The sequence below is a fragment of the Pan paniscus genome, chromosome 5 (assembly GCF_029289425.2).
Source record: "Pan paniscus chromosome 5, NHGRI_mPanPan1-v2.0_pri, whole genome shotgun sequence".
Lineage (NCBI taxonomy): Eukaryota > Metazoa > Chordata > Mammalia > Primates > Hominidae > Pan > Pan paniscus.
This window is the reverse complement of record NC_073254.2, coordinates 70,547,979-70,574,585: the sequence shown is the minus strand read 5'-3', so window position 1 is coordinate 70,574,585 and position 26,607 is coordinate 70,547,979. Positions and strand designations below refer to the sequence as shown.

The following is a 26,607-nucleotide window of genomic DNA, read 5'->3' as shown; positions in this document are numbered from 1 at the left end:
TTTATCTCAGCAAAGTTTCATAGTTTTCAGATCTTATAAGTCTTCTGTTAAGTTCATATCTAAGTATTTTATTGTATTTCTTCATACTCATAAATAGACTTTGAAAAATTTTTCAGTTTGTTGCTAGCATATGGAAATATTATTAGTTTTGGTATATTGATTGTATATCCTACAGTCTTGTTAAATTCACTTATTAGTTCCTGCAACTTTTTTTGTTGATTTCTCAGGTTTTTCTACATAGATGATTATATTGACTACAAATAAAGACAGTTTTCTTCTTCTATACTAATTTATATGAAATTTATTTATTTTAATAGTTTTATTCACTAAACAAGCCCTCAATACAATAACAAATAGAAGGGATAAAAGCACATATTTTTGCCTTGCTTCTGACCTTAGGTAGAAACCATCAGTCTTTTAACATTGAATGTTAGTTGTTGGTTTTACATAAAAGCCCTGCATCAGGATGAGAAAATTCCCTTTTATTCCCAGTCTATTGAGAGTTTTCTTTTAAAATATCATGATTAGATGTTGAATTTTGCAAAAAAAAAAAAAAGCTTTTTCTGCCTTCACTGACTTGATTATATAATTTTCCTCTCATATTTTCTTAATATACAACATTGATTTTTGTATGTTACACTAATTTTGCATTATTGGGAGAAACCACAATTGGTTATCTTATAATATTCTTTTTATACATTACTGGATTCAATTTGCAAATGTTTTATTTCATATTATTTGTGTCTATGTTCATGGATGATTTTGATCAGCAGTTTTCTTTTTCGTGATATTTTTGTCCAGCTTTAATATCAAAACAATACTGGCTTTTCTTTTCTAAAAGCATTTGTGTAGTGTTAGTGTCATTTCTTCTTTATATGTTTGGTAGAATTCACCAGTGAAACCCTCTGGGCCTGAGCTTTGCAGGTGTGTTGTGTGTCTAAGGAACATTTTAATTAATAATTCACCTATTTAGATTTTATCTTTCTTCTTGAGCAACCTTCAGCAATTTGTACCTTTCAGTGAATTTGTCCATATCATTTAACTTGCAAATTTCTTGGCATATTTTGTTTACAATATTGCCTTATTCTTGTCCTTTTAATGTCTGTAGGTTTTTAGTAATGTCCTTTATTTCATTCCTGATATTATTTTGTAATGATAATTTCTTATTGATACTTTACAATTGAAATCAAGCACTGCAGAATATTTCCTACTCTTCCCCTCTGTCATTTGAGCCTGGTTCTTTTTGTTCTTGGATAACTTTCTCTTATTTTTTTCCATGGGAATTTGTCTGTTTAAGCATTCTTTCTCTCATAGGGTCAATAATAATAAGCTTCACTCTCCTAGGGAACTATTATTTCATCTATATTTTTCAAGTGACTTGTATAAAATTGTGCAAGTTCCTCTCATGATTTTTAAAAAGTTTTCTCTGTTTTAATGATTATTCTCCCTTGGTCATCATTTCTTACTTTGAATACATATGCTTTCACTCTCTACTTTTCTTTTTTTTACTTTTATATGTTTCTGGTTTCCCTCCTGTGTTGGATTTTTTCAAAGATCCAACATTGTAATTTGATTTTTGACTTCATTAAATTTTTGTTTTTTAATTTTATCCTATTTTATTTCTTTATTCTTTTTTCCTACATTTTTTCTAGCTTTTGCAATTGAGAATTGAATTCATTTACATTCATTTTTTGTTATTTTTTATCTAAGTAGTTAAACTGAATATTTTTCTCATCTTTGTTTAAGTTGTATCCCCTTGATTCTGATATGCAATGTTTTCATTAACTTTTTTTAAAATAAATTTTGTAATTCTAGTTTTTCTCTGTTTCCTAAGAGTTGTTTAAAGAGTTAAAAGTCTTTTTAGGGTGAAAATCCTTTTATTTAGATTTTGTTGCTAATTTCTGATATTATTGTGCTGTATCAGAGAATGTTTGTATAATTTCTTCTTTATAAGTTTTAGTGAATTTTTTCTTTGACTTATTGTATGTTTAATTTTCAGGAATGTTCCCTGTGCATATGAGAAGGTAAATCTCTATTTTCAGAGTGTAAAACTCAATATACATTCATAAGAACTACCTTATTGAATATCTTATTTAGATCTTCTATAACTTAATTCTTTGTTTGTTTGGCCTGTCTTGAACAGAGAGTGGTGTATTAGTGTCCTATTATTCGTGCATTTTTGTCTATTTTTTCTTTCACCTTCTGTTTCATGAATGTAGTTTCTACGTTATTCATTGTATAGATATTTTTAACTCCTACATCTTCATTTTGAATTGTGGCTTTAGCATTATAAAATATATTTTTTGTTTCCTTTAATAATTTTTCACTTGAATTTTACCTTCTCCAGTATCAGGATTACACGTTTTCTTTTTGATTATTTTTATTTGCTTGCTGCACCTTCGCCCATCCTTCTATTGTCTAGCTTTAGCTTTTTGAGTCACTTTGTTTTAGTTGTGTCTCTTGTATCAAGTGTAGAGTTGGTCTTTGCTTCTTAAAGCAATCTGAATTTTTTTATTTTAATAGATTAAGTCTATTTTCACCCATTGTCTGATAGGTTTGGTCTTATCTCTGTCAAAATACTCACGTTGTAATTTTGTTATTATGTAAATTATGCTATACTGACTATATTTCTTTCTCAATGTGTTTTTGTTGCCTTTTCCTATTCTGCTTTTAATTTCTTTGGGATTTAGGAAAATTTATATTTTTATTTTAGTGGTCTTTATACTACGTTTACTATTCCTTGTAAATATCCGTTTCAGAATTCTGTTATTCTCCCTTTACATACCTTGAGCATCAACTCTTTGTTGTGTTAAATTTAAATTATACCCTATTATCTATGTGGAAATTAATGAATTCTATTTTCTCCTTTTCTTTAATCTTTTCTTCTTGTTTATTTCTACCTTATCAGATTATATAACATTTATAAAATACTTTTTACACTTTATCTTTGTTTCAGATCTGCAATTAAATATACTCAGTGTTTGTCACCAGCACCTTTACCAATATTCCACGGTCACATTTGGGTTTAATAAAGGTTTTCCTCCTTTGGAAGGGCTTGTGAATACAGTATTCTGAATTCTTGATATTTTAGTATGTTTTTCTACACTTTTATTATTTGAATGACAGCTTGGCTACCTATAAAACCCTTGTCTCACCATTTTTCACTGTTTTTTTTTCTGAATTTCTTAGAAATATTGCTTACACTGCCAACATGTATGTTGCTGATGCCAATCTCATTGTCTTTCCTTTGTGACTCTTTTTCCTATGAAGATGAGAGTGTAAAACAAAAACAATTTTACATTTAAAGTCTAATAGCATATGTTTCAGAATTTAAAATCCCAGTTACTCCAAAAAGCTTTAGAAAGGAAGAGTCAGGGATTTTTCTTTTCTGGAATGTTCTTTTGAATTATAGTTTTAAATATAAATTCTGTTACTTTTTTTGGTTTATATCTCAAGGACTCCAATTACAGATATATTGAAATTTATTTGTCTTCTATCGTTTCTGATCCTTTAATGTGTTTCAAAAGTCTATTTTTATTGGCTATGCTTATTTTCTCCTCATTGCCGCTTATAATTTTAAGTTAAATCTGTTCTCCCTTGGTTTCTAGTAATTTAATCATCGTTCTCATCTGAGATGATTTTGTCTTTTTGATTCCTGAATAAATTCTTATTTCATATCTTCCTTTTATACATTTTTATTCTGAATTTTTTAACTAATAAAAATACTTGGCCAGGCGTGGTGGCTCACGCCTGTAATCCCAGCACTTTCGGAGGCCGAGGTGGGTGGATCATGAGGTTAGGAGATCGAGACCCTCCTGGCTAACATGGTGAAACCCCGTCTCTACTAAAAACACAAAAAAATTAGCCGGGCGTGGTGGTGGGCGCCTGTAGTCCCAGCTGAGGAGGCTGAGGCAGGAGAATGGCGTGAACCCGGGAGGCGGAGCTTGCAGTGAGCCGAGATGGCGCCACTGCACTCCAGCCTGGGCGACAGAGCGAAACTCCGTCTCAAAAAAAAAAACTTGTATAATGTTTGTTAATCCAGGTTACAGTATTTTGTTTCAGTTTTATGTTTATTTTTGTGTGAGGAAAATATGAAAAGTTTTTATTATTTTTTTTTCTTTTTGTTCTTTTTTGGATATTATCTGCCAATTCTTTTCAAATTTGAACTATCCTGTATATATTTTGACCTGTAATAATAAACAGGGTTGTACATGTTTGGATAGCTTGCTGGTCTTCTTAGTTGTAGATTGTCTCTTCTTTTATGTATAATGAAGTTAGAAGTTTCTTTAGTTAATGAGTGCTGGGTAGGACTTGGTGTGTTTTCTGCTGGGGATGTGGAGGAGTGAGAAACATAATGTGTTGATTTTAGATTCTTGTGGCACATTCACGGGAAGAAGTTGAGTAAGCAGTTATACACAGATAAGAAGCTCCATCTTATTTAGAGAAGGGGAGAGAATGGGATATAGAACAGAGTTGTAAGGAATTATCTTAGATTGAATGAAGGACTCCTGTTTACTGTAATAAAATAAAGGAATGGATGGGTGCAAATGCAGGTAAGTGTGTTGGTTTGGTGGCAGAATGTTTGTATCCTGTTTTTTCTTAGAATGTTGGGAGAAGGAGAAAAAAGCTTTTGTTGATTGGAGAATATTTTATATAGCAGAAACTTTCTATATACATGAAAAATGTGGCAGAGAAGAGATAAAGGAAATATAGAAGTTGCATTGAAGTCCAGTTGAAGCTGGAAGTTATAATCTGTATGATTATTATAGTATTTTTCCTCCATAGCCATACTTTGAACGTAAGCATAGGCTGAGGCTATTTTCAGTTTGGTTTACTCAACACTGGAATTTGCATAAACCAGTATGGTGGATGCAGAGTGAGGTAAAGGACAAGAATTTTAGTTAGAAAGTGGTTGAAATATTTAAATGTGGTATTTAAGCTGGATATGCAAAGAACCAAAGACAGAAAAGGAGAGATTATAACAAAAGGCGTAACTCATTGGATATTTCCAAGAGCTTGGCTCTTTTTACAGCACTGTACATGCATTTTCTCATTAATCTCATAAATCATTATCAGTTGTAAGTGGAAAAAATTTATCCTTTCACAGATGAGGAAACAAAGAACTAGAGTAAATAACTTGTCCAAGGTGACATGGCCATAACAACAACCAATGAAAATTCTGCTTACCAACTGGTTGGAAATCATGTTATACCCAAATATTCTCTCCTAGTTATAGAAAATAATGATGAAACTATTGACCCTACTGTTTTTAATGATATCTTAACTGGAATAAAGAAGGATTGGCTTTATGTTTAAAAATACTCATTTTGCCAAAATTATAATGACAAACTATAGCAGTTCAAGTGTTGAAATAACATATATTATTTGAAAATAATATAGCCAAAAATACATCGTGAATAAAGGATTGTTAAAACCTCAACTTTTTGGTGGCAGTGGATCTCCCTTTCTGTGCCAAGAGTTGCATAAGGCATTTTCACAAAGGCTCTTATTTTATTTTCCTAAAAAACAAATCTATGAAGTTTGGAGTATTAATGGCATTTTATGCATAACATCAGGTTCAAAGAGAGGACGGGATTTAGTTAAACATGCACAGCTAGTTCCATGGCAGAGTGAGGGTGCCAGGTCTAGTTCGTATGCTCACTGATGTGCATGATGCCTTCCAAATGTCCTGTCTGTTTACTTGGTCAGCTAGGAGAAGCTTCCTCAGTCTTACATCTTTAATACATCCGCAGGCATGCTAGAGATTTGTTTACAAATGAAGAATAAACTATGCCATAAGATCAAAGTCAAAATAAAGTGTTTCCTTAACAAAGCAAGGATCTTCCTCAAAATTAAACTATATTTTCATGATCAGTAAACCATACCTTCCACCTGATTTTGAGGATTGCTATAAGCAAACTAAATTACTTTCCATCCTTTTATTTTTTTGGGGTAAATACCAAAGACCACAGCATGAAAGGAAATACACATGGAATGCAAGTTTCACATGCCTGGTTTTAGTTAAATTTCCTTTTTTTTAAAGAACTGTTTTGTTGTGGAATAAATCATTTTTGACGTTAGCTGTAGAAATGAGATTGAGAAATAATGTTAAGCATGACATTTTCTCAATTATGTTATATCAAGAAGGGAGTTAATAACAGAATAGAAAAACAATAAATTGGAGATGGGACCATGTTTTATACTTTTTCAAATGCCAAACAAACTGACCTGCACCAGGTTATCCAGGTCATAAAAGTAATCAAGTGATCAGGTTAAGTTCTGGTAACAATATTAAATTTCACAGGCTGGTTGTATCTTGCATTTGATTATTTCAAGGAAAATGCCAAGTAGAAATTATCCTTTCATTTCTTGATGAAACATTATTAAAATCCATTATTAAAAAATGAAGAGAGTGTTCTTAGGTAAAGATGACTGGCCATTATCTTGTAATAACTAACTGCATAATTGTCCAACAGTAAATGCTAGTGCTTTATCCACAAATGTTTTTCCCATTTCCTTTATCCCTTTGAAATAGAACATTGAAGAATAAATAGTCAGTCTGTTCCTCCTTCCTTGATATACTCCAATTATTGTAAAGAAGGGTACTTGTAGTTTTATATTATGTTTGGCACTAGTCTAAGTATTGTAGGTGATTTAAAAAACTCCTATAAATTATGTTTTCTACCTTTAAAAGAATGTGCAAGTCAAGCAAATAACACATATAAACAAGACACCTGCTGAACAACTTAGCATAATAAAATTCAGTGCTAAGTGAAAAGCTATATAATGTTATACTAGTTCATAGAAGAGAGGGATTCATAAGTGCAGAAAGAGTCTGTAAGTCTGTTTTGAGATCTGGGCTAGAGTAGTGTTTCTCAAAGTGTTGTCCAAGACTAGCAGTCTCAGCACCTTCTGTAAACTTATTAGAAATGCAGATTCCAGGGGTTGCCCCAGACCTACCATATCAGGAACTCTGGGTTGGGGTCCACAATCTGCAGTTTAACAAACCTTCTGGGTGATTCAGATGAAGTTAAATTTTGAGAATCACTGCTATAGATAATAAAGAATGTGATATTTTATTCAGTTAATATGTTAAGTGTCTAATATAAAGTAGGAAGAACGTAATAAGTTAAATCCTCAAATAATTGTGGAACTTCATTATTGATGAACCTTGCTGATGGCTACTTACGTTTTTAAAACTCCTGCTAAGTAAAATAAAATGATATTAGGTCAATGGACAGAGAGAAAAAAGTAGAGATTTTATAAATCAAAGTAGTCATGATTTTATAAATCAAAGTAGTCATCTAATCATGTATTTTGCCATTACTTTTAATGGCAAAAACTGCAATTACTTTTGCACCAACCTAATAATTTCAAATTAATTGTTTCTACTATTTGGCAAGTTCCTTACCCTCTTTATTTTACATACAGAAAATTTAACCACAGATTGTTTTATAAGTCACATATGACAGTACCTGGAAGTAGGAGAAGTTAAATCATCTAATGACTTATAGCAGGGCTGGTTCTCAAATGGCTGCATTAGAATCACCAGGAAGAATTATTAACACAGATTGCTGGCCCCCACCCAGGGATTCTGGCTTAATATGCTGCAGTATGGCCTGAAATTTTATATTCTGAAGAAGTTCCCATGTTAAATGAAGAAGTTGATCTTGCCTGGTCTGAGGACCATATTTGAGAACTACTAATAGGAGAGATTCCTTCTGACTATTGATATGAGTGTTAAGTTCAGATAAAATGTTGCATTATTTCTCTATAGTATTAGGATCTAACATATCCCTTGTCTTGAATTTTTCAGGCTTTTTAAACTAGCTTTCAAACTAAGTGGATCCAACATTTTTTCCTCCAGTATTTTTATATGCTTTTCTGTAGAGCTATTGGATTAGCAATAATTCTCTCCCTCTAATTTGGTTAATTTTCAGGAAAGCATTAATCTTTGCTCCTTCTATCCTCAACTAGTGTTTATAAATAAAACTGGTATAGATGAAATATTTAGCTTTAGTTGGCATTTCACAGTTCTAATAAAATGCAGGAATTCATACAAGTGGGAGAACTGTTGTTTATGTAATGTGATATGGTTGAATTTTTTTCTAAGTACTGATTATGTTTGCCAAATTTTAGAGGTGCTTCTGTGCTTTATTTTCTATAATTTTGGGAAATTCATTAGAATATGAAATTATGGATGACAGTGTTGTAATATGCTTCAGTGCATTGCATTCTTAGACTCTTTCTCCCTTAAACTTGTTTCAACTCAGGTATTTGAGACATTTACGGGAAAAAATGCTTTTATTTTACCTCCTATCTTGCTTTCATCTAGGATAAAATGTTCTTTCTGGTATGAAACAAGTGTGGCAAATTGCTTGCAGAGAACTTTGCTTGTTGTGATGCAGCATTTTGCTGGACAGAAACAAATGCATGGCTCATAATGACTGTTAGATTTCAAAAAGTCTGGGGTGTGTACATGTGTGTATATGTGTCAACAGGCTCTTCCTTGCTATCCTTTATTTTGCTCAGACAGTTTAATAGTTGTACTAATCTGCAGATATTATACATTTTAGGATTATATTCAGCTAGTATTTATCGTTTTAGTAGAAGAAGTGTCAGATACATTTGTATTCACTAGTAATTGATTCTTTTGGGAAAAAAATTTAGCTTCCAAAACGTAGATGTAAAATAAGATGCTTAACTTGAGCATAGTAATGTAAAGGTATACCTTTAAAATCACTAAAAACAATTATAATTTAACAGCTACCTAAAATATGCATTATAGATGTTTATTTTAAATACGTATATACTAAAGTGCCAGATAATTTCAACTAATAACCTATAAATAACTCCATTCCTAATGAAAGTTTTGTTTTTACTTTAAAATGTAACTCTTTGAAGGCAAGGTCAAATTAGGTCCAACATAGTGATCAATTTTAAAATAAAAATGAAAAAGTATATATGAATAGGACTGATATAGAATATTGGTCACATTTACCTTGGAAGTAAGATGGTCTATTCTCATAAGAATGACTATACAGTACCACAGTTATTTTATAACTTAACTCAATTATCTGCCATTATGTACACATTTTTGTTGTTTATATAGTCACTTTATGAATTTCTGAAAAAGTTATTTGATGTCAGGAAAAGTTAATATCAGTAGTCCAAAAGTAATTTTAATTTTTCTGTTTGTATCTAATGTTCTTTAATATGTAATGTTATATATTGTTATTTTGGTAAGCAGACCTCAAAACTGAATTCTCTATTTCTTTTTGTCAAATCATTAAAAGGGAGAAGCAGGATCCCCTGGTGCTCCGGGGCAGGATGGAACACGGGGAGAGCCTGTGAGTACCTTCTCATTTCAGTTCTAAAAGATGAAGTTCTTTTCCTGTTACGAAATCCTTTTTGGTTATTTAAATTCTTCTCTCAGATGCCCTATTATTTGTTCAGTGACTTCCAGATTTTAGATGTTGTAGAAGCTCCTTGTGAAACACCATAAAATATTGAAATGTTGAATCCTCTTTTAGAAACCAGGAAGAATTTTGCAAACAGTGTGAGTCACAAACCACAAGCACTCATGCCCAAACAAATGCGTGGTTAACACAAACATCATGGTCTGTTGCTGAGCCTTTAGTCGATGTCACTTTACCACTCATCTATTGTTTCATAGTATACTCTTTGGGATCTTGTGTTCAATAAAAATCAGGGGTAGAGAAACATGACTAAGAAAGTACTGAATCTGAATCCTAGATATCTACATTTTTAGCAAGTGTCCCAGGTGATTCTGAACTTCAGGTGAGTTTTAAAAATATAGTTTGCCCCCACATTTTATTCCTACAACTCATGGCCAACATTTAAATACCAGCAGATCTTATTTTATTCATCAAAGGTACCTACCCTCAAGAAATTTGAAATTTGCCTTGTGCGGAGCTAGGTTAAGAATTGAAGTAATAGCTGAGGTGTATTTTTATCACATTTATCTCAAAGTGTTCAGTTGAGATTTCAGAATTTAAATATTGTACATAAGAGGGAGAGAGGTATCACCAAAGCTTCTTAAATAGGGTAGAGGGATTAAACTACTCTTAAAGTTACTTAATAAAATTTTCGTTGAATTTCATCTTGTATATGATTATGTAGTGGGCCAAGTTCTATATAATGCTATTACCTTCCAGAAGCTTATAATTTAATTTGGAAGACTGAAAAAAATGATGCAAATAATTACCAACTCTTTATATTATGTGCCAAATATGAATCTGATATGGAGTCAGAAAGCCAGGGTTTGGAGATGACTACTGCTACATTTCAGCAGTATGAGCTTGGAGAAGTCACTTCACATCCCTGAGTATTTTTCTCTAAGTGTGAATAGTGTAGATGCTTATAATGCTTACTTCATAGGGTTGTTGTGAAGCTTATGTAGGAAATTTTTTAAAATTGTAAAAACATTGCACAAATGCATGGGGCTATTCTAAGTGCTGAAAGAGTATAGGAAGGTAATCTTGTTATTGAGGTGCTTGAAAAAATTTTACCAAGGGTTTGCGCCAGATTTGTTCGTGAAAGGATGACTGGGAATCAAAGGAAGACAGGAAAGAGAGAACTCATCTGAATGAAGACACATATGTGAGATGGTTAAAGGTGTGCCCAGGAAATAATGAAATGATCTTAATGAGGTCCTGAATCTGCAGAGAAGGGTCTCTGTTGCGTGTTAGAAAGTAAAGGTAGAAACTTGGCTAGGGCCATAAAATGGAGAGCCTTGACTGCAAGTTTGAAAAGTAAACCTTATTCATTTGTCATTGAAGTTTTGTGAGAAAAAAAGAGAACATAGTAAAAAGAACTGTTTTAGAGGCAGTGTATGAGCTCCTGGTGTGTGTGGAATGATTGGAAAGGAGAAGAAACTGGAAACAGGGTGTTAGTTAGCAGGCTGTTTTGACAGACCAGGCATGAAGTAGAAGGCCTCGACTAGGGCATTAATAAGCATGGAGTGGGTTCAATAGGGTAGCATGAGCTCAACATATGTGAGCCATAATTGCTGTTATTTAAGAAAAATTATGAGACTTGGTAACTGGATATAAGACTGGGTGTGATTATTTGTTTATGTTATTGTTTCAGAATATAAAGTAGGTGTGTGTGTGTGTATGTGGCTGTGCGTGTATGACGGAAAGAGAATAAGAAACACAAAGAGAGGTGAGAGAAAGAAAGGTGAATGGGAAGAAAAGAAGGAAAAAGAGGAAGAGGGAAATAAGAGATAATAGACATGAGAGCTTGGATATAATTTAGGATGTGAAGGCCGGGTGCAGTGGCTCACGCTTGTAATCCCAGCACTTTGGGAGGCCGAGGCGGCTGGATCACGAGGCCAGGAGATCGAGACCATCCTGGCTAACACGGTGAAACCCCGTCTCTACTAAAAATACAAAAAATTAGCCAGGCATGGTGGCGGGCGCCTGTAGTCCCAGCTACTCGGAGAGGGGCTGAGGCCGGAGAATGGTGTGAAACCGGGAGGCGGAGCTTGCAGTGAGCCGAGATGGCCCCACTGCACTCCAGCCTGGGCGACAGAGCTAAACTCCCTCTCAAAAAAAAAAAAAAAAAAAAAAAAAAAAAAAAAAAATTAGGTTGTGACTGTGTTCTAAATGTTTGTGAGTTAGTTATTTGGAATCTGTAATTCATTCTCCCGTAGAAACAATGTTAGAAAGGGCAGACTGACCGGCAAGTCTGTGTAGACCATAATTCAATGTGAGGAGCGCATATTTACTTTGAACATGATACTATTGAAATATCTTCATAAAACCTAAAAAGATAAAAGAAATATTAAACATAGGCCGGGTGCAGTGGCTCACGCCTGTAATCCCAGCACTTTGGGAGGCCGAGGCGGGCACATCATGAGGGCAGGAGATGGAGACCATCCTGGCTAACACGGTGAAACCCCGTCTCTACTAAAAATACAAAAAATTAGCAGGGCGTGGTGGCACGTGCCTGTAGTCCCAGCTACTCGGGAGGCTGAGGCAGGAGAATCGCTTGAACCTGGGAGGTGGGTGTTGCAGTGAGCCAAGATTGCGCCAGTGCACTCCAGCCTGGGTGACAGAGCAAGACCCCGTCTCAAAATATATATACATACATATATATATATGTATATATATATGTGTATATATATATGTATGTATATATATAAAAAATATAAAATGAGGAGTGCTTAGAAGATGCCTTCCTTTCCCATGGCTGCTTGTTTCTCACTTTTATCCCCAAGCAGACACTGATTTGGGTTTGTTTTTGCCCTGCCTGCTCCCACTTTATTCAAGACTTATTCCTGTCTAGAGTTGTTGCACTAGAATAATTTACCATTCCAGGGAGTGTGGCCCTTTAGATTTTAACCATTTCCTTCTTTTCTTTTTTTTCTTTCCTCCCAATATTCCTTCCACCCCTGTAATGTTTAGCTTCAGTGGTGAGGGAAACACAGTGACTGCCTCATGGAGGCTTACAGCCTAGTTGTGGAGATAGATGGTAAAAGGATAAACAAGCAAAAACTAAATTACCAAGTTCAAAAAGATAGACAAACAAGGTGCTGAGGCAAAGAATAATGTGATTGGGGTAGTAGACGTTATTGAGATGAATTTTTCCTCCTAAATCTAGTGGGTAAAAAACTGGGAGTTACTGAGTGAGACTCTCCCACTCCAGCCCAATGGATTGGGGAACACAGGAGAGGTTCCTTTACTTCTTTTCTTCCGTTCCCCTCTCTTTCTTGATGAATGGCAAAGAGGAAGCCAAGTTTCCTATGCCAGGAAATGCATCCTGTTAGGAAAGCAGTTAATAGGTTAAGTGTCTCAAATTTGCTGATGTCTGGAAACAATTCTTCTGGTCTGTATTTTCTTCCAAATAAGAACAGATAGCGTTACAAGCTATTTTTTTTAACAATTAATGAAAACTTGGTTTTCATTATGCTGTGTAAATGGATTCTTATAATTTGTGGAAAAGCTTTGAAAATAGAAAAAAAATCCATAAAGTTTATATATTTTGTGACACAAAGCAATAAACATTCTTCCATTGTGTGGGAATAATGGTTTTAAGTAGTTGTAATAAATGACTTGGCTCTACTATAAAGGGCATATTCACTTTATTCTATAATGTGGCAGCCAAGAAAATTGATGGAGTTTCACATGGAAGGACAGAAGCTCTTGGAAAAATGCTTTAAAGCTAATTAAACGCAGCTTATGTCAGTTTAATGGTGATTCATCCCTGTAAGCAGATTGATACATATGAACACTAACTCCCAGAATTAAAATTAATGGCTAGCACTATAATTTATTAGGAAATGATTATATTGCTTCAAAATACAAGTACATTCACATGTCAGTACTTTGAATTTGAAAGCTAGTATTTGTCAATCCTAAAAGTAATTTACTTTCTAAGTAGTAAATTATACCTAATTAACTTCAATTCAGGAAACTGTAAACTCAGGTCTAACACCAGATAGATTTATTATAACTTGTTTCAACCATGAATTGCTATGTTTAAAGATTATATTCTTTCAATTATTCAGCAGTATTTACTGAGTGTCTACTTTGTGCCAGACATTGTACTAATTGAGGAGAATATGAAGATTAATTAATCATGGCCTGGCCATCAAGGAGTCAAATGAGCCAATAGATGGCAACACAGTGTGAATGTTATGAACATAGGTATGGGGGGAGCCTGAAAGGCTGTGGAAGATGTGTATAACCTTACATGAGGCTGCAGGCATTGTCGAAAGGTATGCATTGTTTAAAAAAAAAAAAAAATGCAGGCCAGACATGGTGGCCCATGCCTGTAATCCCAGCATTTTGGGAGGCCAAGGCAGGTGGATTACTTGAGGTCAGGAGTTTGAGACCAGCCTGGCAAACATGGTGAAATCCCATCTCTACTAAAAATACAAAAATCAGCCAGGCGTGGTGGTGGGCGCCTGTAATCCCAGCTACTCGGGAGGCTGTGGCAGGAGAATTGCTTGAACCTGGAAGGTGGAGACTGCAGTGAGCCAAGATCATGCCACTGCACTCCAGCCTGGGTGACAGAGTGAGACTCTGTCTCAAAAGAAACAAAAACAAAAAAACCAATATTATGAGATATAATTCACATACAGTTCACCTATTTAAAATGCATAGGGATGGCTTCTTAAAAACACAACTCTCTTGGCCAAATTCTGGATGATAAATATGAGTGTGCTAGTTGTTTGGCCTGGCAAGGCAGGAGTGTGTAGCATGCATGTTCCAAAATATAGAGGCAGAAGAAAGCATACTCTGAGAAGAACTGACAGTAGTTGAGGCTGCCATGCGGTACATGAAAGGGAAGTGACAGAAACAGTAGGTGAGCTTTTAGGGATAGATAGAGGCCAAACCAGGAAGGGCTTTAGGTGTCTGTGCTGTTTGCACTTAATTCTGAGAGTAATGGGAGCCCTACTTCCCTACTTAAAACTTTTGACTGGAAGCAGTTAGTGAGCTCTGTCACCTCTAGTAACAACTAAAGTGAGAGTGGTCAGAGTTGGGAGGGGGAGAGTGGGACAGATTTGAAATGAACTAAACAGGTACCAGCAGGGCTTGAGGATCCATTAGATGCGGGTAAGATAAGAGATGACTCTTCAAAAGTCTTACTGCATGGATGGATACAGAGGAACACCAAACAGTAAACAGGGAATAGAACACAAAGAACCAGTTTTGGCTAGTGCAAGTGATCCTAAAGTATGTTTAAATGGAACATATCTAAATAATAACAAAGGCATTTAAAGAGAAGGTCTATATTTTGGGATAATTAGAAAATAATAGGCTTGTAAAAATAGAAATTAATAAAATTTCAATAAAAAAGTTGTGGGTCAGATCCAAGGAAATTTTAGATGAATTTCTGTAAATACTAGTGATAGTAGGTTAAAAAATGCCTCCCCCTCAGAAATATCAGATCTTAACTTCTGAACCTGTAAATATGGTTTTATTTGGATAAAAAGGTCTTTGTAGAAATGATTAAGTTAAAGATCTTCTGATGGGGAGATTATCTTGGATTTTCTGGTGGGCATGAACCAGTCAGTTGAAAGTTCAGAACAAAACTGAAGTTTCCTAGAGAAAGAAGAAATTCTCTCCATGGATTACAGCGTCAGCTCCTGTGTGAGAGTTTCCAACTTACACCTCCTAATTGCGTATCTCATGGATTGGTATTTGCCTAGCCAGTCCCCCACTCTTGCATAAACCAATACTTTGCAACAAATCTCTGCCATGTATATGTGTGTATACATACATTCATATATCTCAGCTGGTTCTGTTTCTCTGCTGGAACCCTGACTGATGCAGATTTTGTTTCCGGGAGTAAGTACCTAAGTACCTAAAATGTAGAGTGGCTTGGGAACTGGGTAATGTATAGAGGCTGTAAGAATTTTGAGACACATGGTAGAAGTAGTCTATATTGCCGTGAACAGACTATTGGTAGAAATATGAATGTTAAAGATTGATAGTGAGGGCTCAGTGAAGAAGTGGAGGTCATGTGGAGAAAGACTTTCTCATCTTAGAAAATATGTATAGCATCATCAACACACTGTTGCTAGATGAATGGACATTAAAGACACTGTTGATAAAGGAGGAAAGAGGAACATGCTGTAGGAAACTGGAAGAATAGTGACACCTTGTCAGAAAGTGGCAGAAAATTTAGCTAAATGATGTCTTGCAGTTGTGTGGAAAGTAAGACTTCTAAGTGATGAACTTGTATATGTAGCTGACGAGATTGCCAAGCAAAGTGCTAAAGATAGAGCATGATTTTTTTTTCTTACTGCTTATAGTAAAGTGTGAGGAGAAAAAGATATTTGAGGAAAGAACTGTTAAGCAAAAAGGAGCCAGCACTTGATGATTTGGGAAATATCCTGCTTATATAGATTACAAAAGATGTTAAAATTAGCAGATTCACTGTTACACAAGCATGCTGGAAAAAAGGTTAAAGTTGTGGCTAGACAAAGTTTGCTAGTGCAAAAGAGATTAGGTACAGGACTCATGAATCCATTCAACCAGCCCAGTGGAAGCCACAAATAAAGATATGAGACTATCCAGGAAAAACCTGGGGAGGAGCCTCTTGTCTAATTGTGTAAATCCTCATTATATATACAGGAAACTTACAAGGTTTTGATAATGTTATATCAGCAGAAACTCTGGCAGTTTGGAATGAAAGGTACAGAGACAAGACAAAGTGAGGGAAGGCTGTTGGACGCTCAAAATTTTTATAGGTAGGAAGCAGGCTGATAAAACTACTCAACTTCAATTATGTACTATCTTTCAAGTAAAAAAAGAATAGTGATTCCAAGGCTGGCAGGGCCTCAAGCCCAGAGGGGTATTCCTAGGTCATGAAATCTGATGGAATTTTTTCTGCTGGATTCAGCATTGCAGAGGGTCAGTGACTCTTTTCTTCTTTTTGAATGGGTATGTTGATAACTTATCCTTTGCCTGTCTTAACATCGTAATTGGGAAGTAGATAACTTGCTCTGTAGCCTATAGGTTCACAGATGGAAAGGGATATTGTCCTAGGATGGATCATACCCATACCTGATTTAGATAACAAGATTTAGGACTTTAGAGCGATTTATTATTTAGATAAGAATTTGAACTTCACTGTAAATTGTTGAGACTTTTGTGGACATTGGATTGGGGTGGATGTATACTGTATGTGGGATGAATGTGAATCTTTGAAGGCCAGAGGGTAGACTGTGTCAGGCTGAAAATTACCCTTCCCCAAGACATCAGCTCTTAATCCCCGGAATCTGTAAATATTACCTTATTTGAAAAAAAGGTCTTTTGTAGATATGAATGAGTATCTTGTCATAGGGAGATTATCTTGGCTTATCCCAGTGGACCCTAAATGTCACACTAGTGTCCTTGTAAGAGAGAGGCAGAGGAAAATTTCACACAGGGAAGAGGAGGGAGTAATGAGACCATGGTGGCTAAGATTGGAGTGATGTATCCACAAGCCAAAGAATGCTGGCACTGACCAAAAATTGAGAGAGGCAAGTAATGGAATCTTCCCTTGAGCTTCTGGGGGACACACAGCCCTGAAAAGACTTTGACTTCAGACTTGTGCATTCTAGAACTGTGAGGGAATAAAATTCTGTTGTGTAAACCAAGTTTGTGGTAATTTGTTACAGTAGCTATTGGAAACTAGTACACTAGGCTTTTCATTAGTCTAATTCTTAATCATTTTATGTAATGAACCTATATAAAAATGTATGTGAGTACATATTGGTGTATATTGCAAACTGTTGGTAGCATATGTGTTGATCAAAAATATTTGGGCTTCAGCAAGTCAATAAACAAGTCGGTTTCAATGACAATTTGAAAGCAAGACTCTTCAGTCAATATTTTCTGTACTATCAATTTTGTTAAATTATCATGTATTTTTAAAAACTTAATTTGTCTATTTCTCGTTTTCCTACATTTTTCATTGTTGTATTTAGTAACTTTTAGCCCATATTTCTTCTCTGTGTTATCATATCGTAAATTTGAAGCAATTAAATGGATGATAATGTGCTATATATAATAGTTAAACAATATATAAATATGTATGCATAAAAAAAGATCTGCATGGATACAAATCATATGGTTTAATTATGTTTCAATTACTTCGCTTATTTTTCCCCAGTTGGGTTTTTGATGTCTGTTATGTTGCATTTTTCTTGCCTTTATTTTATGTTCTCCCATGAGCATAAACATAATAAACATAAACATATGTTCTCCCATGAGCATAAACAAAAATAATTATTGTTTTTGTACTGTAACAACAATTGAGGCCTAGATTTTGAGTGCTTTTTAGTGTTTTTTTTTCTTTTAAAAGATGCCAACTTTGCTAGACTACATTTTAGTTTTTATTCTAAGAATAAAGGACAAGATTGCTTCAAAGAATCCTTAATATTTTGGAAATTTCTTTTCCTAACTTAATATTTTGGAATTTTCTTTTCCTAAAATCACTCTGATTTTATCTTGGGCAGCTAGGTGGATGGTGAGGACAGAGCAACATGAGGGCAACAGTAGAATAAATTTACCAGTAGTTGAAAAAACCATAACAGAAAATACTCATTTTCAACTGAATTCAATGTTAGACCAAGTTATCATGTTGAAGAGTTAGTCTTCTTTGGTCAATTCTTGCCAACCAAATTATCTGCAGAATAGTTTCCACTGCTGCTTTGTCATAGCTATTTTTGTCCTGGTGCTCAATCCTGATGGCATGTTGTATTTGGTGTTAACATTTTCATCAGGCAATCTAAATCATTTGCTTTCTAGTTCTCTGCTCACCAGCTAGCCCCATTGTGTACAGGGAGCCTTATGGCTCACAGTGAGAATTTGTAGGCAGGGACTGGGTTCTCCTGTGAGCTGAGATCCCTGGAGCTCCATGAAAAGGAGAAAAAGAATGCCGTGTTTCCTGGATCTATGGAGGTGAGTGCATATTTCTTAATGAAGGATGGCCTTAGCAGTTTTATTTTGGAAATGTTTGCTGTCTCATTTTTCCAGGAATAAAGACATGGGGATCACTGTAGTGTGGTTGAAACACTGGCTCGTAGAGGCTTTTATTGTTTCCTTTCCTCATGCCTTTCAAATTCTTGCTTAACCACATGTTATGCTTGTCTTTATGATGTAATGTTTACTGCTGAGCCAGTCCAAGTTACCATGTACTTAAGAGACAAGTAGATCTTTTGTTTAATCACCTTTTCTGCAGCGTGATTATTTGGCATATCAGTTTTATGCATATATGCAGAAGACATGCATAAAATTATTGGGGAACATTAATGATGAATTGCTGTGATAATTTCCCATGTGGAATTACCAATCTACTTTGTGATGCTAGTAAAGTGGAGGTATCTTTATTTGCCTGCTTGACTATATTTTTTATTTAGATTGAAAAGAAAGAGGAGAAAAACCCGCTAGTTCTATTATTGTTTTTACTTGATTTGCAATTGTATGGTAAGATGTTTCAGTCTTTTGTACAGATTTGTAATACTTTTTCTCACCCCTTTTTCAGGCTCCAGGAGTGGTACATACCAAGTATGTGCCGAGTAAACCAACTTTAACTTGAAACTCATATATCTGCTATTACAAATTTCACACAGCAGTTCTTAGTGTGAAGGCAACCCACATGTAACAATTTGGATAGTACAATTTGAAAATTCAGTTGTATTTATTATTGTAATAATGTAATTGTGTATATAATTATTATAAAACAATATTACTACATAAAACTATTACAATAATTTATTGTCATAGTAATTATGTTTTAAAATCTAATTGAGAATAACTGTTATAATGCATTTTGAAATAGGCTTTATCTAAAATAATGTAAATGCTCAGTTTATCTGTAGGATTGACTAAATTTGTAAGCAATATCTGTAACTTTTTGGTCTTCTACAATATGACAGTTGGCAATGTAGTGACTGTGAAAATATTGTGTCATCAATTTTGACCTCACACACAAATATTGGCTCATTATCTGTACAAATTAGTTAATAAAGTCCCACCAGGTTTAATCACAGATCTGTTTTATTCTTTCCTGTCATAAATGACATAAATATCATTGACATAGCAAAACTGGACTACCATCAAACAATAACATAAAGTAACATTGTTGATTTTAAATTTAGAAGCTCTGTGTCTACGGCACTGATCATTTTTTTGTGTTGTTCTAAGAAATCTTTTTTTTTCGACGGAGTCTTGCTCTGTTGCCAGGCTGGAGTGCAGTGGCACAATCTTGACTCACTGCAACCTCTGCCTCCTGGGTTCAAGCAATTCTCCTGCCTCAGCCTCCTGAGTAGCTGAGACTACAGGCGTGTGCCACCATGCCCAGCTAATTTTTGTATTTTAGTAGAGACAGGGTTTCACCATTTTGGCCAGGATGGTCTTGATCTCTTGACATCATGATCTGCCCTCCTCAGCCTCCCAAAGTGCCGGGATTACAGGCGTGAGCCACCGCGCCCAGCCAGAAGTCCTTTAAATTATTGTTATTGTAAGAACCACTGATAAGCATTAACGTATTTTATTTGATTTTTTTCTCTTTTCTATCCATTTCTTTATAATTTGAAAGAGGCTTTATTGAGCCCTGAAATTTCAAGAGGAATAAATGCAATTGCAAATATGAGATGATGCATGATTAATTCTTAGAATGGATAACATATCCTCTAAGTAAATAGAATCTCATTATTGTTTATGTAGGCTCAGTAGTCTCACTAGTATGGGGACTGATTATATTCATTTCTGATTTGAAGAGAATGGATGAGAGGAAACTTACCATGTATACAGGATATCAAGTCTAACTGTTATGGGTTGATGTCATGTAAACAGACTTTGACTTTAACAATATGGATTTGAATTTTTTGGGTCCACTTATATGTGGATTTTTTTCAATACATATAGTGAAAAAATTTTTTGGAAAGTTTTGACAGTTTTAAAAACTTGTAGATGAATCATGTTGCACAGAAATATTTTTTTAAAATAAAAAGTTATGCCATGAGTGCAAAAAATATATATAGATGTTAGTCTGTATTATTTACTATAATAAAAACTTAAAATATATCACAACTTACATATACAAACATTTACAGAACATACATAGTGCCATTTGCAGTTGAGATAAATGTATACAAATGTAAAGATGCAATATTAAATCATAATTGCCTAAAATTAACTGTAGTGCATATTGTATTACTGTAATAATTTCATAGCCACCTCCTGTTGCTATTTTGGTGAGCTCAACTGTTGCAGGTATCAGCTTAAAATGCCATGTGATGCTAATCATTTCCATGGGAGCAGTTTGTCTTTCCAATAAATTGTGTATTACAGTAAAAAGTGATCTCAGCCAGGTGTGGTGGCTCAAGCCTGTAACCCCAGCATTTTGGAAGTTAAGAGGGGCGGACCACTTGACCAAGCCCAGGAGTTTGAGACTAGCCTGGGTAGCATCGCAAAACCCCATCTCTACAAAACATACAAAAAATTAGCCAGATGTGGTGATGTGTGCCCAGTGCCAGCTATTCAGGAGGCTGAGGTGGGGGGATCACCTGAGCCTGGGAGGTCGAGGCCCCATTCAGCAGAGATCACACCACTATACTCCAGCCTGGGTGATAGAGTGAGTGAGACACTATCTCAAAGAAAAAGATCTCTTGTGGTTTTTCGTGTATTTTTCATTGTTTAGTGCAATACTGTAAACTCTGAATAACATCATGAAACACATAGGAAGTGCCACTAGTGATTTTGGAAGTGCTCCCAAAAAGCAGAAAAAAAGTTGTGACATTATAAGAAAAGGTTTTATTGCTTGATATGTACCACAGATTGAGGTCTGCTGCTGCAATTGCCCACCATTTTGAGATAATACAGTGTAAGGACCATTGTAAAAAAAAGAAAAGGAAATTTGTGAAACTGTTGCTGCAGCTATGCTGGCAGGTGCAAAAACTTTGTACTTTTTGCAAAATTCCTTTTTGTCTCATATTGAAAATTCAGCTTTTATGTGAATGCAGGATTGCTATAAGAAAGGCGTACTAATAGACACAAATATGATTTTTAAAGAGCAAAATTATTTTTTTTTGAGATGGAGTCTCGCTCTCTTTCCCAGGCTGGAGTGCAGTGGCGCAATCTCAGCTCACTGCAACCTCCACCTCCCGGGGTCAAGCAATTCTCCTGCTTCAGCCTCCTCAGTAGCTGAGATTATAGGCATGTGCCACCATGCCCGGCTAATTTTTGTATTTTTAGTAGAGACGGGGTTTCACCATGTTGGCCAGGCTGGTCTTGAAGTCCTGACCTCAGGTGATCCACCCACCTCGGACTCCCAAAGTGCTAGGATTACAGGTGTGAGCCACTGTGCCCGGCCTAAAAAGCAAAATTATTATATGATAAATTACAGCAAAACAAAGATGAAGAATTTATCAATTCTCCAGCTTTTTCAAACAAAAGCTGGAGAATTTAATGTCAGCAAAGGATGGTTTGATAATTTTAAAAACAGGTTTGACTTAAAAATTGTCAAACACAGGAGAAGCAGCTTCTGCCAACAAAGCAGCAGCACAAGCATTTCCAGATGCCACTAAGAATCTCATTGAGGAGAAATGGATATCTTCCTGAACAAATTTTTAATGCAGATAGAATTGTCCTACTCTGGAAGAAAGAAATGCCACAAAGGACATTTATTAGTAAGGAAGAGAAACAAGCCCCAGGATTTAAGTCAGGAAAGGATAGGCTAACTGTACTGTTTTGTACGAATGCAGTTGGGTTTATAATCAGGACTTCCCTTATCTATAGAGCTGTTAACTCCCAGGCCTTGAAGGGAAACTATAAACACCAGCTGGCAGTCTTTTGGTTGTATAACAAGAAAGCTTGGATGACAGAATGCTTTTTCTGGATTGGTTCCATCAATGCTTTGTCCCTGAAATCAGGAAGTACATTGCTAGTAAGGGACTGCATTTTAAAGTTCTTTTGATATTAGACATGTCTCCAGCCACCCAGAACCCCATGAGTTCAACACTGAAGACATCTGAATGGTCTACTTGCCCCCTAAGACAATGTATCTAATTCAGCCTCTAGATTGTATAATAAGGAGGACCTTTAAAGCTTATTACACATGGTATTGTATGGAAAGGTTGTCAATGCTATAGAAGAGAACCCCAGCAGAGAGAATGTCATGAAAGTCTGGAAGAATTACACCACTGAAGATGCTATCATTGTTATAGAAAAAGCCATGAAGCCTGAAACATAAAATTCTACTGGAGAAAACTGTGTCTAAATGTTGTACATGATCTTATGACACAACCAATCAGGGAAATCACAAAAGAGATTGTGGATATGGCAAAACAAAACAAAACAAAAGGTGAAGGGACAAGGGTCCCAAGATATGGATCGTGGAGAGATTCAAGAGGTAACAGACACCAAATCAGAGGAATTAACAGAAGACAACTTGATGGTGATGAGTGCCTCCAAACCAGTGCCAGACTGTGGGAAGAAGACAGAGAAGAAGCAATGCCAGAAAACAAATTGACATTAGACAAGTTGGCAGAATGGTTCGGATTATTCAAGACTGCTTTTGACTTCTTTTACGGCATGGACACTTCTATGATATGGGTACTGACACTGAAGCAAATAGTGGAAGAAGGATTGCTGCCTTATAGGAACCTTTCTAGATAACTGAAAAGCAAAAAATCGGGCAGAAATTACAGTGTGCTTTCCCAAAATTACACCCAGTGCGCCTGCCTTTCCTGCTTCCCCTTTTACCCCTTCCACATCTGTCTCTGTCACCCCTTGAGACAGCAAGACCAACCCCTCCTCTTCTTCTTCCTCAGCCTACTTAACATGAAGATGATGAGGGTGAAGACCTTTATGATGATCCACTTCCACTTAATGAATAGTAGATATATTTTCTCTTCTGTATTATCTTAATAACATTTGCTTTTCTCTAGTTTCTTTATTGTAATAATATAGTATACAATACATATAACATGCAAAACATGTATTAATTGACTGTTTATGTTATTGGTAATGCTTTCAGCCAAAACTAGGCTATTAACAGTTACATTTTGGGGGAGTCAAAATTTAACCGTGGATTTTCAACTGTGCAATGGTTTGGCACCACTAACCCATGTGTAGTTCAAGGGTCAACTGTATATAAAAATCGTGTGGCGGGTTAAAACTCCTAAAATCCATTAAAGATAAGCACATTTAATCATGACCGGCAGAGTGTTAAGAATTTTGTTCAAAGGTTATAGCTTGGTGGAAAAATAATGTATATGTAATGGTTTTTAAACAGAGGCATAAAATGGATTATTTTAAAATTTAATTAGTAGATAATCGTAAATTTAAAACCCCTGATGACAATCCAAGCTTAATACCTATAATACAGATAGTTTTCAGGAGAGTCTCACTTATATATAAATAATTTAGATATTTTTATATATAATATAAAATATATGAGACTCTATATGTAAATGAGAATCTTGAAAATTATCTGTATTATGAATATAAATGTATTTATATATAAATAAATGATACTCTCTTGGAAATGATCTGTATATTTATCTCTTGAAAAAAATATATAAAGAACACTATTTCTCAAGCTCTGATCCACAGAGTACCTCAAAATTACTAGAAATGCCTATTAAAATTCAGTTTTCTAGGGGCCATTCTGCTCCTGATAAATCAAAATTTGGGGTCAAAGCCCAAGAAACTAGATTTTTAATGGCAACTGCATGTGAGTCTGATGTAAAGTTTAATAACTACTGATATAGAGACTTTGAGACAAGTAGATCAAAAAGAGGAATATGAACACAGTAGGAAGACAAAAGTTACCTACTGGAGGAGAACAATTAGTTTTAGTGATATTGGTACAAGAAAATAATTCTGACATTTTAATATTTTTCAGACCATACATGCTTTAATATGTATTTCTCTGGTTAAATTAGCTTTGATGTTGTCATAAATGATAATATGAAATTATATTTCCAAATGGGTTCGGTTTCCTTTGCTTATTTATAATATTTTGTGTTTTGTTTATTGACAAAAATAACAAAAACAAATCTATTTTGTAAAACAAAAATACATCTATATGCAATTGAAGAGGACTAAACTTGCTTATATGAGAGAGGTAAATCCTTACAAAGATAGAAATTAGATAACTTTATGAGTTTTATTATACCTTCAATTTTAATGAAATTTTTAGGTTATTAATTTTTCCAGATTTAAAAAATTTTATGTAATAGACAAAAGTAACAATCTGTAATTCTAGATCTAATATATGATCATTTTTTGTTTTAGAAAAGTTCTGTGACTTTGGGAAAATGGGGGAAATGGTGCCTGGGAAAGCTGATTTTGCCAAATGTTGAATTCCTAGCTCTCCTGTGAAAGAAAGTGCTCCTTAAACACAGCATTATCTTTCCCTGAGCAATATGAATGCCTTTGTCCAACACAGTGTACTTAGCAATATGTGAAAATTATCTGCAAGAATAACCTCCCAAGGCATGAAAACTTAGCAAATGTGTTACACAGGGAGATCATAGCAGGGAGGTGTATTAAGATCTCCCCAGCATTGATTTCTGAGTCTGCAGTATAATTCTTTCCAGTTGTTCTAGTTCTCTTACCAAATGATAGCCGCAACCTTTAATATCTTTACTTTTTTATTTTGAAAGACCAACGTTTAACAGTAATTTCTTGAATGATTTAAGTGTGAGGAAAATAACTCTTAGACATTTTTTGAGAACTTTTTAAGATAAGAAATTTGTGTGGGCCAACTTTTCATTTGTTTATTATTAGGTATTGTATATTTGACTACATTTTATTAGTTTTATCTAATCCTTTTTTTCATTATTTATCACTTCTTACATATATTTATTTACTTAGTTTATCTTAAGTACTCAAAAAGTGTAGAAGTTGTGTTGTAAATTTGAGTCTGCTTTCACTTACCCAAATTCCATTCCCATTCCCAGCAGTAACAATTGTTACTCATTTAACAAGATTATGTCTGGACTTTGTCTTTACAAATACATAAGAACATACACAATTTTTTTAAACAACAAATTGGATCCACTGAAACTTTTATTTAACTTTGTAATATGAACATTTACCATATAAGGTTATAAGACAATATAAAATCTATCTCATTTCATTTATAGCATAGCTATAAATCAATCTAATCTCTTATTAATGTTTTATATATATATATATATATATATTTTCTGCATACTTAGGCAATATTTTCCCCGAGGGATATATCCCTATAAGAGTGACTACTAGTTTAAAATATAAATTATGGTTTATTCCTGAATTTAAGTAGAAAGTCTAGTCTTTCACCAAATCTGATGTTTAAAATGGGTTTCTGATTGATTCAGACTTTGGTTTCAAATATTAGTTCTATTCCTAGATTATTGGGAGTTTTCACAAATACTGCATGATAAATTTTTAATAATGAATCTTTTGAGATGATTTTGTGTGTTTTTCTTCTAAATTGTTAATATGGGAATGTTATTAGTATAGTATATTATATGGATATATTTCTTTATATTGGACATTTCTTGCATGCTGAGACAAACCCTACTTAGCCATGCTCTACTTTTATTCTGACACACTGCTATCTTTATCTTACTAGTCTTATAGTAAGTCCATTTGCATTTATTTTAACAAATTACATCAGCTTGTAGATTTCTTTTTTAGGTATTATTATTGACTTAGTATTAGTAGCTTCATAATTTGAATTTAGATGATCATCCTTCTAATGCCTTGGAGGAATTTAAATTACATAGAAACTATCTGGTCCTCAGATATTAGATAATATTTCTGTGGTAGGCAAAATATGACAACTCCCTCCTCTCCCCAAAGATAGCCATAATTTAATCCCTGGAACCTGGTACTTTCCACAGCAAAGAGATTTTGTAGATGTGATTAAAGTTAATGTCCTTGAGATGGAAATTTTATTCCAGATTATCTAAGGAGGCCCAATCTGATCATGAGTAATTGAAAGTGGAAAAATACAGAGCAGGAATGGGGCAAAAAGATGTGACTGAAGAAGGACCTGACCCATATGAAGATAGAGAAAATGAAGGATAGATTCCTTGGGGCTGTAAACCAAGGAATGTAGTCGCCCCTGGAAGCTGGAAATGGACCT

At 34.6% G+C, this 26,607-nt stretch overlaps 1 protein-coding gene across 3 annotated transcripts in view; it reads left to right on the top strand.

The window, feature by feature from the left end:
* The window catches only part of COL21A1 (collagen type XXI alpha 1 chain), a 194,812-nt gene that overhangs the window by 141,484 nt on the left and 26,721 nt on the right, over positions 1-26,607 (top strand). For 2 of the 3 annotated variants that reach the window (XM_063605320.1, XM_055113684.2), the window contains one exon: positions 9,297-9,350. In XM_063605320.1, the coding sequence (XP_063461390.1) occupies positions 9,297-9,350 (54 nt within the window). Of the gene's footprint in view, positions 1-2,050; positions 4,554-9,296; positions 9,351-26,607 lie in introns of those variants that run through there. The other variant, XM_055113683.2, reaches the window with a different exon arrangement.